The sequence below is a fragment of the Penicillium antarcticum genome (genome assembly GCF_028974205.1).
Source record: "Penicillium antarcticum strain IBT 31339 chromosome Unknown utg000009l_segment0_segment0, whole genome shotgun sequence".
Taxonomy (NCBI): domain Eukaryota; kingdom Fungi; phylum Ascomycota; class Eurotiomycetes; order Eurotiales; family Aspergillaceae; genus Penicillium; species Penicillium antarcticum.
The window spans coordinates 5,094,423-5,109,344 of record NW_026695307.1 but is presented as its reverse complement, the minus strand read 5'-3'; the positions used below and the strand labels follow the sequence as shown (position 1 = coordinate 5,109,344).

The 14,922-nt window shown below is 49.2% G+C and overlaps 4 protein-coding genes across 4 annotated transcripts; 2 read left to right on the top strand and 2 right to left on the bottom strand.

Moving 5' to 3' along the window:
* Window positions 1-212: 212 nt before the first annotated feature.
* On the bottom strand, window positions 213-2,744 carry N7508_010275 (threonine/serine exporter family protein; the record flags this gene model as incomplete). Its single annotated transcript, XM_058468335.1, has 1 exon — window positions 213-2,744. One exon carries the CDS (start codon window positions 2,742-2,744, stop codon window positions 213-215), a length of 2,532 nt encoding a protein of 843 aa, XP_058316181.1.
* Window positions 2,745-3,893: 1,149 nt separating this feature from the next.
* N7508_010274 (TspO/MBR family protein) lies at window positions 3,894-4,493 on the bottom strand (the record flags this gene model as incomplete). The annotated part of the gene is made up of 1 exon (XM_058468334.1): window positions 3,894-4,493. One exon carries the CDS (start codon window positions 4,491-4,493, stop codon window positions 3,894-3,896), a length of 600 nt encoding a protein of 199 aa, XP_058316180.1.
* Window positions 4,494-4,997: 504 nt separating this feature from the next.
* Window positions 4,998-5,771, top strand: N7508_010273 (putative DUF341 family oxidoreductase; the record flags this gene model as incomplete). The annotated part of the gene is made up of 2 exons (XM_058468333.1): window positions 4,998-5,049; window positions 5,164-5,771. The coding sequence occupies 2 exons, from the start codon at window positions 4,998-5,000 to the stop codon at window positions 5,769-5,771; spliced, it is 660 nt and encodes a 219-aa protein (XP_058316179.1).
* A 445-nt stretch (window positions 5,772-6,216) lies between these two features.
* On the top strand, window positions 6,217-14,247 carry N7508_010272 (putative polyketide synthase; the record flags this gene model as incomplete). Its single annotated transcript, XM_058468332.1, has 9 exons — window positions 6,217-6,453; window positions 6,502-6,588; window positions 6,638-6,695; window positions 6,750-7,089; window positions 7,141-7,666; window positions 7,712-8,315; window positions 8,370-13,009; window positions 13,060-13,380; window positions 13,438-14,247. 9 exons carry the CDS (start codon window positions 6,217-6,219, stop codon window positions 14,245-14,247), a joined length of 7,623 nt encoding a protein of 2,540 aa, XP_058316178.1.
* Window positions 14,248-14,922: the final 675 nt, after the last annotated feature.

The following is a 14,922-nucleotide window of genomic DNA, read 5'->3' as shown; positions in this document are numbered from 1 at the left end:
GTATGTGTCTGTGTATGTGTCTGTGTAATCTGACATGTAGAAGCATGATAAAACGTGTATATGTGAATCGCTCAATGACTCCCCCCTCTAAATTTTGTGAAATGCACCAAATCCCAACCGCTTGAAAACGCTGAAAACCCGAAATGTAGTAAAAATGTAAACAAGAAATCCAAGATGTACAGCAAAAATATGTGTAAAGTGCTGATAGATGATTAGAAGCTGAAAAGGCCGGTGCGCTTCTTGCCGAATGGATAGACGACCAAAGCGGCAATGAAGAGTCCGACTGTAATACCGATGGCGACTTGAATCATGCCGAATCCAAGACTGGCCACGGATGTTTCAGAAAGAACACTGGCCGATGAGCTTGTGCCGTTGTTTTTTAGATTCTGTCGGACCTCGTCGGCATATCTGATACCGGCGATCAAAGATCCACTAGATGCAAGACCAGATGGCACTAGCACGAAGATACCAGGGAGAATGGCAGTGGCTGCGTGGCCGTGCCAGAGTCGACTGTACAGATTGCCCAGGACACCAATTGTGAAAGCACCAACAGTGTTGGCAACTTCGGATTGGGAACCGAGCTTGGTGGTGCTGAAATAGTTGGCGATATATCCGGAGACGGCGATGAAGACCATGACTGGCATTTGTTTCCACTTGCCGTGATTGACGATGGCGAGGAAGATTGCGTAGATGGCCACGAAGGGGAATTGTCGTAGATACGTAGACCCGTAGACGTCGAGGCCCGAACATGTTGACGAAGAGGTAGCGTTTCCATCCATCAAACCGTATATCGTAGTTCCGACCGTAATACCGTAACCCAAGAAGAGAGAGTAGATAATGGCATACACCATACGAATCGATCCAGCGATCATCTGGTGGGATTGCAGTTCCAGACTGCTGCACAGAACCATGAAACCAGGCAAAATCAGAGCAATAGAGGACTGGGCCATAGCCGAGAAGCAGAAAAGCTCCTCGGATTGTCCGTTTCGAGTGACCTTGATACTGCCAAACGCACGCGCCAGGAACGAGGTCAGGACCGCAGCCGTAACCTCAAAGACGTTCGAATACAGTGTAGATTTAGGTGCAAGGACGTGCTGCATCATCCCGACCAAGCAGCCTAGACAGAAAATGAGAGGCATGTCGATGGGTCGTGCGCTGAACGCGAACGGCCCAACAGAAGAACTAGCCAGGCCGTACATCACAACCAAGATCCACTTGTTGAACCGGGGCTTGCGCTGCATGATCTCATCAAGTTCATGGGTGGCCTCTTCGACGCCGATGAGATCGTGGACAACATTCTTGTAAACATTGTGAGTATCAGCCAGGCGTCCGAGATCGACACCCTGCACCATACGCACGAGTTTGACTTCAGCTGTGCGCGTGGTTGGGTCATCAAAAGACATGATCATACACCCGGGAAGATACAAGAACTGGCCTGATACCTCCAGGACGCGGGCGGTCATCTGCATGTACTCTTCGAGACGATGAGTCGGTGCGCCGTATCTCATAAGCGCACGGCACAGCTGCATGATGTAGCGCTGTCGCGCAATGATCTCCGCGATGTGTACCGTAACACGGATCTCATCTTCAAGACGAGTCTTGCGCTTGGCCTTTCTGCGTTTTGCGCCGGGGGTGACATCAGCCACAGCGGGCAAGCTGGCAGTGCTGAGGTTCATCGAGGCATTGACTAAGGATGAGGTAGACCGGTGGGCGGGTTTCTTGTACCACTTCAGCTTCTCCTTGCGCGGTGTAGCGGCGCCAGATGTGGGCATGGACGGGGTGATGGTCGGAGAGCGGGAGCCCTTCTTGGGCGTGGTCATGCCCGAGGACACCTGAGTATCGCTATCGGAGTCATCAGTAATCACACTCTCAGGGCGAGAGGAGCCTCCGGTGGTGCTAGCTTGGAGCTTTAGCAGCTGCGACAGAATGCCGCTACCGCCGCCGAATCCACTGGACCGACGGCGCTGCGCAAAGTCTTTGATCAGTCCCTCCGGAGTGGTCTGACCCGACCGCTGGTACGCGCTCTGAGGTTTGCGCTTGCGCAATTGATCTTGGACCATGGTCATGCTGCGGACGAGGCGATGAGCCTCGGCACTGGCGGGTGGCTCATGCAGCTCCTCGCCGTTCTCCAACGCGCGCGCTCTATCCGCATCATGCCGAGCGCGGCGGGCTTGAAGTTCCTCGAGCGGGATGCCGCTGTCGAAATCGTCAGGAATGTATGACGCGTTAAGCGCCTCGCCCTCATCCGGCGGCCGACCGAGGCGTTCAGTCAAGCGCGCAGTCTTCTGGCGGAGGAGCTGACCAGCAGCTCTGAATCGGTCCTTGGCGGAAGTCGTGCGATGGATGTCGGTCGCAAAATCATGTTTCTCAGATTGATTCTCATCTGACGTGCGCACGTTGGCGAGGCCCGATCCGTGCCTGGAATGTGTGGGAGCGGGCGGGGTGATGGTTCCGGAAAGCGGCACTTCGCTGAGGTCTGCGGGCGGCAACAACGGGCGCGACAGATCAGAAGGTTCTGTGACATCGCGCGACTCATTTCGCCTCAAACTCATTGAGCGGAAGCGTACTCGGGGCGATCGGATTCCCCTTTCGGGTGGCTCGAGCGTGTCATAATGGTGCGCATCGGCGGTGGCCTCTCGTTCGAGGCTCTGGCGATCCCCAGGATTGGAGAGTTCAATGATTGGGAGGGGATATTCGGCATATTCTTCATTCGGACTCGGATGCGGGTTGGTGATGCCCGACATGAAGGTGGGCTGCAAGCCTCTATGCAAGGCACTAGCGAGTGACAGAAGTGATCAGAAGGCAACAAGATGAAGGGAAGAGAAGAAGAGAAAGAGGCAAGAATAGCGAAAATAGTTTAGAATAGAAAGAAGAAAGTACGGTCTAGAGCAAAGTAAAAACAAATGAACCACGGAACCAGCGATCTCGAAGCGGCGATAGAAGTATAAGAATTTCAGTACTTGGCACACACTACACTAACATAGCACTAACAGCAGAACAAATGCCTCCTTTTAAGTCTAGACGTAGATCGACTGAGCTTTGATCACCGATCGAACAAGCATGTCAATGATAAGAGAAATGCATGACACCATTCTGCCTTTCTATTTGTTCCTTTTTTTTTTTTTTCGCTAACTTTGCAAACCCTAAGTTTCCACACTATAAACCCACTCTAAACACCTTGATAGCTCCCTCCTAGCCGCTGAACTGTCGTTGAAACGCTGTATCACCCCCTTCTCTGACGGAGAATAAATCTAGACTTGACTACGTACCTTCAGTACATCAGCGAGGAGATGTGGGTCATGGTGGCGATCTTGTTGTCACCGAACTATCCGCAGTGGTTCATAGTTCCTTGGATAAGAACCAGGATGAGATCAAAAGGAACCATTCAACGCTAAAAGTTACCGGCCTTGTTTTCTCTCTCACACACGTTCTCTTTCATCATCTTGCCTTATCTTGTACAACCCCCTTAGGCAGCGGGCTGCCCAAGTTGTCGATCCCGGCCCACCATACAACTCCGTTCTGACAGCCACCTCCTGAGCTATAGTGGAGTGCAATTGTAAAATCCCAGGAAAATCCCAGGCAAATCCCTCGGATTGGCATACCCACCCTATGATGTGATGATGTGATATTGGATTTCATATTTCTGCTTCAGACTTATACATAGAAGCAGACCCACCAAGGCGAGAACATTACGAATCGCCGAGAGCTCACGGCGCCACCGGAGTGGAGCAAACTCATCTTCACAGGCTAAAAGGGGAGCTAGAATTTGAAAAACTGTGTCGACCACATGATACAATTTCATTGTACTGTACACTTGAAACCCGAGATCCCTACATGCTCCATAAACAAACATATGACGATCTCTGATCTAAGATTCAAGATCCCAAGTCTATCTACTCCGACCGCTCTTTCTGAGGCAAAGTCCAGCCATTCAGCATGCCACATCCAGTGTTGAGATATGCAGCGTATCCCAGCCAGGCAGCATAGGGGACCAAGCACCAGAACGCCGTGCGATCGGCCGACCACCAATTCACCATCAACGCACCCACGTTACCCGCCAGCAGGGCCAGATCGCCCAGAGCCACAGCTGGCCGCCCCAATCGGAAGAAGAGGGGCATCCAGAGGAAGTTCAGGGCCAGCTGGGTAGTGTAAAGTGTCTGTGCGGATGAATTGGCATCGCGCACCGCGAGCGATAGTGATTGTGACGCGGTGGTCGTGGCGTGGTGTGAGGCGTACCCCATTAGTCCGTACAGGAGTGTCCAGGCCGGCGCGAAGAGCCAGCCTGGTGGGCTGTAGGGTGGTTGCTTGAGTTGATTGTAGGTCGCGCGGTTTTGTTTGCCTGTAGACGTCAGTGAAGGGGTCTTCTGGTGATTGTCATTGGTTGTCACACGATTGGTCAGGAGGGCTACTGCTGTTCCTCCGACGATTGGAGTTGTTACCGCCAACAGGGGTGAGGCGAAGATCGCCTGTGGGAGTGCAATAGACCAAGGCATTGTGCTAGGATGTGATGCTTGATAATTGACGATATTGGCAAGTTAGGGGAAGTTGAAGCGATCTGGCGATTTCTGATTCCCCTACGTCATCGACCCTGCCTTGGCACCGCCATCAGCCACTTTTTTGCGTGGCAGAAATAATGACCGGCCATATTTTGGAATATGATGCTGAAGTGTACTCTATGTATGATGGGATTGAATTGATGTGAGGTAGAAGTGGAAACCGTCATGATCGACATGTCTGTGCGACTGTTGGCCGAGTTCAGGCCGAATATATACAAATGCACGGAGTAGTCCGGCGGGTTTCAAGGGTCTATACAGTGGAAAATACCACCAGTACACTCATCTTATGAATGTATAGAATTCTACTCCAGAGCAATATAAAATGCCATCAACAGACAAGCCAGCCAGAATAACAATCGCAGTCAGTTTTGCTTCAATTCTGGTAACGGCGAATTCTATCCCGGCTTCTTTCTTTGCCTCTGCCTAGCACTACCTCAAATCATGCCCCTGCGATTACTGTGTCTCCATGGCTGGGGAACGAATCAAAAGGCAGGTCACCACCAATCCAACAAGGATCTTCAACTACTAACTTCCAACAGATTCTACAGTCGCAACTGAGTATGCCAAACATCCACCCTCGTGAAACACAAACGCTCAAAGGAACCAGGTGGGCTCATGAAAGAGCTCCAAAAAGACAACACGGCGACATTCTCCTTCCTAGAGGGTGACATTGACTCAGATCCTGGCCCGGGGATCGCCGGCTACTATGAGGGCCCGTACTACAGCTATTACCGGTTCCCGCGCACATTCTCCCTCGAAGACAGCGACGAGACCGACATTCTGGAGGCGTACAAGCTGTTAAATGAAACAGTCGCCTTGGAAGGTCCCTTCGACGGCATCCTGGGCTTCTCGCATGGCGGCACATTGGCTGCGGGCTTCATGATCCACCGCGCCAAGATGTATCCGAAGGAGCAGCCCTTGTTTCGCTGTGCTATCTTCATCAATTCGCTGCCGCCATTTCGGAAGGATCCTGGCCCTGGATCACGGCCGGTTGTTGATGATGGGTTGCAGGGTTTCATTTCTGTTCCCTGTTTGCATATTGCCGGTGCTAAGGATCCGCTTTTTGAGTACTCCCTGGCGCTACATCGTATTTGCAATGCGCGGACTTCTACTTTCGCTGTTCATGGCAAGGGCCATGATGTTCCTGGTGATCGAAAGAATGTTGCTATTATGGCTACTGGTGTTCGGAAACTGTGTAGTCAGACCCTGATCTAGTGAAACGAGATTGCAGGTGAGAATTTCCGGGTGTGTGATGGTGTTTGAGAATGAACCTCTTCGAAGCCTCGTGGATGAAGGGGTAGTATCTTTGCAGTTGTGGAACAGATTTGATTATGATGATTCGTTATATATGAGCTTCCCGAATGCACGAATCGTTTCAGAAAGAGACACCATGCTCTTTGAGGTTTATTTTGCCGTCGATGGTGACACCCGGCTACTGAGTTGGTGCAAGTGACACATACTTTCTCATTCCGAGGTGTTGTATCGTCAAACCAGGAATCGTATGATAGGGCTGAAAGTAAGTTCAATTGACATTTCACCGACTTTACCGACTGGCATGCCAAATACGAAACAGCAAAAGAGATAATCTGAGCAACGCCTTTTCGTTCTTCTGATATGACTGATATTGCCGCGGTATATCGTTCAGCAACCCAAAACCAAAATGTCGAACCAATTTGCAAAGACCAATGAAGGCCAAGATGACTTGGAAGTATTGAACGCAGAATCTTGTATGCCGATCGCCATCGTGGGAATCGGGTTTCGAGGACCAGGAGATGCTCAAGATGTCGAGAAGCTGGAGGACATGATACGTACTGGCAGAGAAGCCTGGAGTCTGATCCCAGCAAAAAGGTGGAACAACACTGCTTTCTATCACCCGGATCATTCTAGATCTGGAACGGTTGGTTCTCAAGGCTCGTGAACATGACCAACAATAACTGTCCTGTAGATCAACGTGGAGGGGGGTCATTTTCTAGCAGAAGATGTATCCGTTTTTGATGCACCCTTTTTCAATATGACGAGTGACGAAGCGTCGGTGAGTATCTCTGAAGATGTCAGAATTTATCCAACAGCTAAATTGCTAGGCGATGGACCCTCAGCAGAGACTCCTGCTAGAAGTCACATATGAGGGACTGGAGAATGGTAAAAAGACCGAACCCCATGAATAGACCTTATCAGAGATCTAATGAAAACCAGCTGGAATTCCCCTAACCAAAATTATGGGCACAAAAACATCCTGCTTCGTCGGGTCTTTTTCAGCTGACTACACAGATCTTCTCCTGCGAGATCCAGAATGCGTACCGATGTACCAGTGCACGAATGCCGGACAGTCCAGGGCAATGACAGCCAACAGACTATCCTATTTCTTCGATCTGAAAGGGCCAAGTGTCACAGTAGACACAGCATGCTCGGGCAGTCTGGTAGCACTCCACCTGGCATGCCAGAGTCTGCAGACCGGGGATGCCTCTACGGCCGTTGCGGCGGGTGTGAACTTGATATTGAGTCACGAGTTTATGTCTACTATGAGTATGATGAAGTAAGGGGGATGCAATATTGGCAATTAAGAATGGCGCTGATTATATTCCAGATTTCTATCGCCCGATGGGAAATGCTTTACATTTGATGAAAGGGCCAATGGATATGCTCGTGGCGAGGCTGTTGGCTGTCTTATCCTCAAGCCTCTGGCTAGCGCCTTACGCGACAAAAATACTGTAAGAGCTGTGATCAGAGGGACTGGATCCAACCAAGACGGACGTACCCCTGGTATAACACTCCCCAGTGGCGCTGCTCAGGAGACATTGATTCGAAGTGTGTATGCTCGAGCTGGTCTCAATCCATCCGAGACAGAATTTGTTGAGGCACATGGTACTGGCACGCAAGCCGGTGATCCCATTGAGACAGGTGCCATTGGCCGGGTTTTTGGGCCTGGTCGTTCTTGCGACGATCCGTTACGAATAGGCTCGATCAAAACGAACGTCGGGCATCTGGAGGGCGCAAGTGGTATTGCAGGTATGATCAAAGGGATTCTGATGCTGGAGAACCGTATATTCTTGCCGAATCGCAACTTCGAGATTGTCAATTCGCGTATTCCTTTGTCAGATTGGAAGCTGAAGGTTTGTTTGAGTCGCTCATTTGAAGAATCATTGCTGACTCGTTAGGTTCAATTACTCCTTGAGCCGTGGGAGAGCACTGGCCCACATCGTGTTTCGGTCAATAGCTTTGGGTATGGAGGTAGTAATGCCCATGTCATTTTAGAAGACGCCGTGGGATATCTATCCAGTCAAAGCCTCAACAAAAGCATCATGCAGTTATCAAAAACACCAAATGGTGTACAGGGAAATGATAATCGCGGTGTTCTGCCCAGCCCATCGCGTATATTCATGCTCTCTGGCTTCGATGAATGGTCTTGCACACAACAAATGCAAACTCTCAGAAGTTACATCCTTGACAGAGGTACTAGGCTCGACAACGAAAAGTTACTGGATAACCTTGCTTTCACAATTAACGAGCGGCGTTCAAGTTTCACCTGGAAGATTGCTGTTGTTGCCAGTACCATTGAAGACCTGGCTACAGCTCTCGCTCAGAACATCAAAGCCAGAAGTACTGTCCGAAAACCAAAAGTTGGTTTCGTCTTCACAGGCCAAGGCGCACATTGGGCTGGGATGGGAAAGGAGTTACTCCAGGCATATCCGGTCTTTCGCAACTCAGTCTTGGGGATCGACACTTGGTTGGAAGTTATTGGAGCCCCATTCCTCGTGAAAGGTATGTATCATTTTGTTTCCAGATATTCCCATACTGATTTGGATTGGTATAAAGGAGAGATCACAAAATGTCCCCAAGACTCAGATTTGAATGACCCGCGTCTCAGCCAGACAGTGTGTACAGCACTCCAAATAGCACTTGTTGACCTACTGCATTCATGGGGTATCTATCCAGACTCTGTGACCGGCCATTCCAGTGGTGAAATCGCTGCAGCGTATGCTGTCGGGGCACTCAGTATGGAAGATGCGATGTCGGTCGCATATTATCGCGGTGTCGTGGCGAGCCATGTGTTGGACGTTCACAAGACTCGGGGAGCCATGATGGCAGTGGGTACGTCCGTCGAAGATGTCCAGAAATACATTGACAGGCTTCCGTGTGGACACCTCGTTGTGGCGTGTGTCAACAGTCCATCTAGCGTTACTGTCTCCGGTGATATCCTCGCCATTGCTGCTCTTGCACAGCTACTGAAAAATCACCAATTATTCACCCGGCGTCTTGCTGTGGATGTCGCGTATCACTCCCCACATATGGCCCTTGTTGCAGATGAGTATCACCGTTTGATTGAGTACATCGAGCCCCAGAACCAAAGCCAGGTGGATGACAAGAATAAACATAAACCAGCCCCGTTTTTTTCATCGGTTTCCGGAACAATCTATCCACTGAAGGAGTTGCACGCTGGATATTGGGTCTCAAACCTACTCGGACAAGTGAAATTCGCAGATTCCTTGAGAAACTTGTGCTTCGAGACAGACACACAACGGTCTGGTAGTGTCGAAGCTGTAAAAACCAGGAGAGTTGGAGCGGCACGGAAAGCAAGCATCGACTGTCTCATTGAAATCGGTCCCCATGCTGCACTTTCTGGGCCAGTCAAACAAATACTACGAGCAGACCCAAAGCTCAACTCTGCCGACATAGTGTACACGAGTATCTTGAAGCGAAAGGAGAACGCCGTTATGACTGCACTTGGCATGGCTGCCACCGTGGCATCGCTCAATTACCCGGTGGACTTCAGTGCAATCAATAACCCGCAGGGACTCGATGGATTCTCCAACCCACAGTTGCTCGTCGATCTTCCGCCATACCCATGGAATCATACCAGATCATACTGGGCTGAGCCACGGCTCAGCAAAATGTACAGGAACAGAAGGTTCTCGCGAAATGATCTTCTCGGTGCTTCAGATAACATGTCTTGCCCTTGTGAGCCTCGTTGGAGGAATTTTCTTCGGACTTCGGAGCTTCCATGGCTTCTTGACCATAAGATTCAAGGAAATATCGTGTTTCCTGCTGCAGGATATCTGGCAATTGCAATCGAAGCTTCAATGCAGCTCGTGAAAAGCGAAGAAAAAATTGCCAGATATGTGTTGCAAGATGTGTCGATCAAATCCGCCCTAGTTCTCAACGAGTCTTCAGCCGTCGAGCTTATGGTGTCTGTCCGAGACTCAGCACATAAGCCGCATGAGCTATACGACTTCCATATATATTCAATATCAGAGGACAACCGATGGACCGAGCATTGCACTGGGCTGGTCGGCTCACAAAGACAGATCGGTGTTTCAGCCAAAGGGCTCGAGGAAACGGACAACTATTCTATGGTACCATTAGGCACAGAGGTCCGTGTAATATCTGCGATCGACGTTCAAGATTTCTATGAAGAGCTCCATGAGGTTGGACTGGAATACGGACCATGCTTTGCTAATTTGACAACAGCACACGTCACTCAAGAAGGGGCCTGTTTTGCAGAAGTTACTGTACCAGATACTAGATCAGTAATGCCACGCGCATTTCAATATGATCTTTTGATCCACCCATGCACGCTAGACAGTATTTTCCATACTGTATTTGCTGCTTTACCGCCTGGCATTGATATTCAGGATGGACCTGCAATTCCTATCTCCATCGAGGAAATGATCGTGTCATCTGGGATCAGTTCTTCGGCGGGCGATATCATGAGCATTTGCACTCATGTGCGACAGAGTCTGAAGAAAGATGTTATAGCATCTATTGTTGTGGTTGACTGCAACGATAAACAGTCCGAAATGGAGCCTAGCATCTCGATCCGTGGCCTGCGGTGTGCACGACTTGAGCGCGATAGAGACGCTTCCCTTGTCAAAGAAAATCAAAGCACTTATCGCATCGAGTGGAAGGCCGATCCGTACTTTCTCTCTAACGAGGATGTGTCTTTCTTATTTGCGCATGAGAGTGAGTTAACCCGGGGACCTGAATATCCAGCGGAATTTGAGGAATGCGCAGTGGGTTTCATTAGGACTGCGTTGGAAGAAGTCAGTGCAATGGAAGTAAGGAAACTTGACACTTCGCACCGTAGATTCACATGTCATTTGCAAGATATCTTGAATAGATACGATGAAGGACACAACGGCTCCAAGTCTAGCTTGAAGGAAATCAGGTCCAACTCAACAGGAGATCTGCTGCGTGCCATCGGTGAAAACCTTGTTGCTATCATCAGAGCCCAGGTGAATTTCACTGACGTGATGATGGATCATCACCTATTGGACACATTTTGGGATATCTTCTCTGCAGATTCCTCATACAAATTAACAGGCCAATACCTGGATTTGGTTGGCCACAAAAAGCCAGAGTGTTTGATTCTCGAGCTTGGAGTCGGCACAGGACAAGTGTCTAAACTGTTCCTCGAACAGCTTGCACGTTCCGGCCAGCCACCTTGTTGTGGAAAATATACTTTTGCCCATGAGAATCCCCTGGTGCTAAAGCATACAGCAAAGCGGCTGGAGCAATGGTCGGAACTGGTTGATTGCAAACCGTTAGATCCTGAAAAAGACCTTTCCACACAGGGATTTGAAAAAGGATCTTTCGATATAGTCATATTACCTCATGACTTGTGCACTGCACGATGGGAGCAAAAGGCCCTTTGCAAGATTCATGATCTTCTCAAGCCATCTGGGTCATTGATAGCCATCAACCCTTTCAATCCAAAGCAGAATATTGTGAAGAATTTATTGTTCAGTGCCTTGCACTGTTTATCTACCGAAGACTTCTGTTTAGGTCAGGGTGGTTGGTCAGAGTATCAATGGGATGACATACTACGCGAGGCACATTTTACCGCAGTAAATGTTTTTACAGATCCAGATTGCGAGAGAAATCATCACTTTATCGTTGCACGCAAGGAGAAAATTGAAACATCTACAGCGAAAATTTCCATCATCTGCGAACGTGAAGCTGGGATAGCTGTTGGAGTTCTAGTCACCCAGTTGAAATGCCTTGGTTGTGAGGTCAACGTGCGAAGTATAGACGATGCGGAAACAGACGATCGAATCTGCTTGGTGCTGGACACCCAGCAAGGATCATTACTGGTCACCCCAGATAATATCACCTTGGACAGAATCAAAGCAACATTCATGCACAGCGCAGGTGTTCTATGGATTACCAAAGGTGGCACGGTCGAGTCAACCAACCCCAATGCCAGCCTTGCTGCAGGTTTTGCACGAACGGCGCGGGCCGAATCCGGGGTAAATCCAATTGTTACCCTTGATCTCGATGCACAAAAGCCTCTCTCCGAGTCTCATGCTGCAGAGCTAATTGCAACCTTCCTGGCCGCCCGCTTCCTCCGTAGAGGCGCGAATGAGGACACAGAGTTTGCAGAAAGACATGGAACAATCTTGATTCCACGGGTATTGGAAGATTCAGCTACAAGCACAGCCATGCTCAGTCTGCGTGCCACTGAAACTGTTTCTGAGCAGTATTTTCACCGGGCAGAGCAGCCACTACGTTTATCGAGAGGATTTGGAGAGCCTCATTTTGTTAGGGACTGCGCGTTGTCGGAACTTCCAGTCGGGTACGTTGGAATCAGAGTACATGCCTTTGGCCTCAACGAACAAGACCTGCGGAGAGAAACCCATGATTGGATCTCGGATGACACGCTCGGTATCGAGTGTAGTGGAGTTGTATACAATGTCGGTGTCGGGGTTCGGGGGATCTCCATTGGAGACCGAGTGTCGTGTCTTGGGACTGGCACAGCCAGGAGTTTCTATCATGATCGAGCAGCAGCGTTCCAGAAGATCGGCGACAAAATGTCGTTCGAGCTCGCTTCAGCATTGCCGGTCGCATACTCGACTGCATATTACATCGGAAACTACCATTTGTCGCGTCTTCAATCAAATGAGGTCGTCCTCGTGCACCTGGCTGGCTGCTGTTGTGGACAGGCAATTGTGGAATTGTACAGAATGAGAGGCACCCACATATTTGTGACAGTCCAGGATTCCACAGAAAAACTTCTGTTCTCACACCGATTTGGGATACCCGCTAATAATATATTCATAGTTGGTCAAGATGATATCGTGAAGAGCTTGACGCGGTTAGCTGATGGCAAGAAGGCAAACCTAGTGGTTAGCTTTGGTACAGATGACGAGCAAATCCAAAATTGCACTGCACCATTTGGCCATTTCATCCGACTTTTTTCTGACAAGTCCAGAACTCAAGGAGTCTTACGGTCGCAGAACATGTCGTTGTCAGCATTCAACATGTTTGATCTTCGGAAGGAAAAGAGGGATCTTGCAGACCACGTCTGGTCTAAGGTCTTTCAACTATTCCGGGAAGGACGACTAAAAGGCCCATCAGGGACTGCGGTATATAACATTTCACACATCCAACAGGCCATAGAAGAAACACCTCACAAGCGACATGTTGTCATTTCTGCCGCGCCAGATGATCTTGTCATAGTAAATCCTCTCTTGGATCCAACACGGAGCATCTAGCTGATCTAAAATAGGCCACACTTCCCAAACAATCCCAATCTTTGTTCCACGCATCTGCATCCTACCTGCTAGTCGGGGGACTTGGTGGAATAGGACGTGAGGTGGCTTTATGGATGGCTCAAAACGGTGCAAAGAGTCTGGTATTACTCAATCGAAGTGGTCTATCGAAAGAGAAGTCGCAGACAACAGTAAGGGAACTGGAGGAGAAAGGTGTCCAGGTGATGGTTCAGGTTTGTAATATATCCAACGAGATTGAAGTTCGACAAATGATCGTGGACGTTTCTCACTGTGCGCCTCCCATTCGAGGAATCATCCAGGGGGCTATGGTTGTGAAGGTCAGCCAGAGCTTACTATCCACTTCACCTGCTTCTGTACTGATGGAAAGTTGCTAGGATGTTCACATTGAGAACATGAGCCTGGATAATTATCGAGAGGTCATGGGCCCTAAGTATGCAGGGACTTGGAATCTTCACCGACATTTGCCCAAAGACCTCGACTTCTTCCTCATGCTTTCTTCCATCAGCGGCATGATTGGAAATGCAACTCAAGCGGCATATGCTGCTGGTTGTTCTTTCCAGGACGCATTTGCCGCATATCGGAGCAGCTTAGATCTTCCAGCAATATCACTGGATCTCGGTACGATCACAGATGTTGGTTATCTGGCAAAAAACAAGGAGCTAGCAGCAAAGATGGAAAAACAAGGGTTCCAAGGCACCGACACACCAACTCTTCTCTCGCTGATTCAAGTCGCAATATCTCAACCCTCAGGGACAGGAACACAGATAATAGCCGGACTTGGCCAATGGAAAGCAGAAGAATCCCTGGGCAATTTCAGTACACCTCTGTTCTCTCATTTTCGTCGGAAATATCAGAATCATGGAAAAGCTACCATACTCAGTGATTCGGTTGAAGGTTTCAGGGTGGAACTTAAAGAAGCAAAAACCCCAGAACAAGCCACATCCGTCATTACTCAAATGCTGAGGCGGAAGATCGCTTTGCATCTGTCTGTGCCAGTAGAGAACATCGATCCGTCCAATCTAGTCTCCGAGTACGGGGTTGATTCTCATGTGGCTGTTGAGCTCCGCAACTGGGTGTCCAGGGTCATGGACTGTACTGTTCCCATCCTCCAGATAATCGCAAGCTCAATACTGGATCTGTCCAGCAATATTGCTAGTCAGAAGCTAGGGGACAACAAAGGATGATGTTCGGCTGTGCCCCCCTGCACTTTCGGATATACACGGATATATCATCGCTTTCCGGTTATTATGCAAGCCACAAATATTTACGAATCTGGCTTTAACCGCGGATGCATTCTACTCTGTCAATGAATTTGGATTCTGCAGAATCAATGCAATTCAATTTGAGCGAAATCTTGTTGATGGGTATGAAGTGATACGTGTCACATGTGCTAGCTTACTAGTTGGAAGGAATATACATATGCGCTAGCACCTGAAGTACAGCACCGTTCATGTAGCCGAGCCTATATAGTAACCAGACCCCGAAACAAAAATAGAGCTGCAAGGAAGCCACTAAAGCGAGATTGAATAACCTGAAACACAACCGGCCTTAATAAGGTCCAACTAGCTTTGACGATATGGTGCAAATAAGACTCCACAGCACATTAATTCTCCCGGGTGCAGTTCATGTAAGACATAACTGGTCGCTTAGAATAATATCTGATAGGGTAATCATATATGCATTACATCGGTGATTCGAATCTGCCCGACTTCCACGCGATTGTTCGGGCGTTGCATTACTCCGAGGGCCATTCCGCTTAGATCAGCGGAACGCCCGTGCAAATACAGATCCCAATTGGTCAGTCGGGATCTAAAGTGGAGTATCTGATAACCCAATCCGCCCTTTTCTTGTCTTGGCAG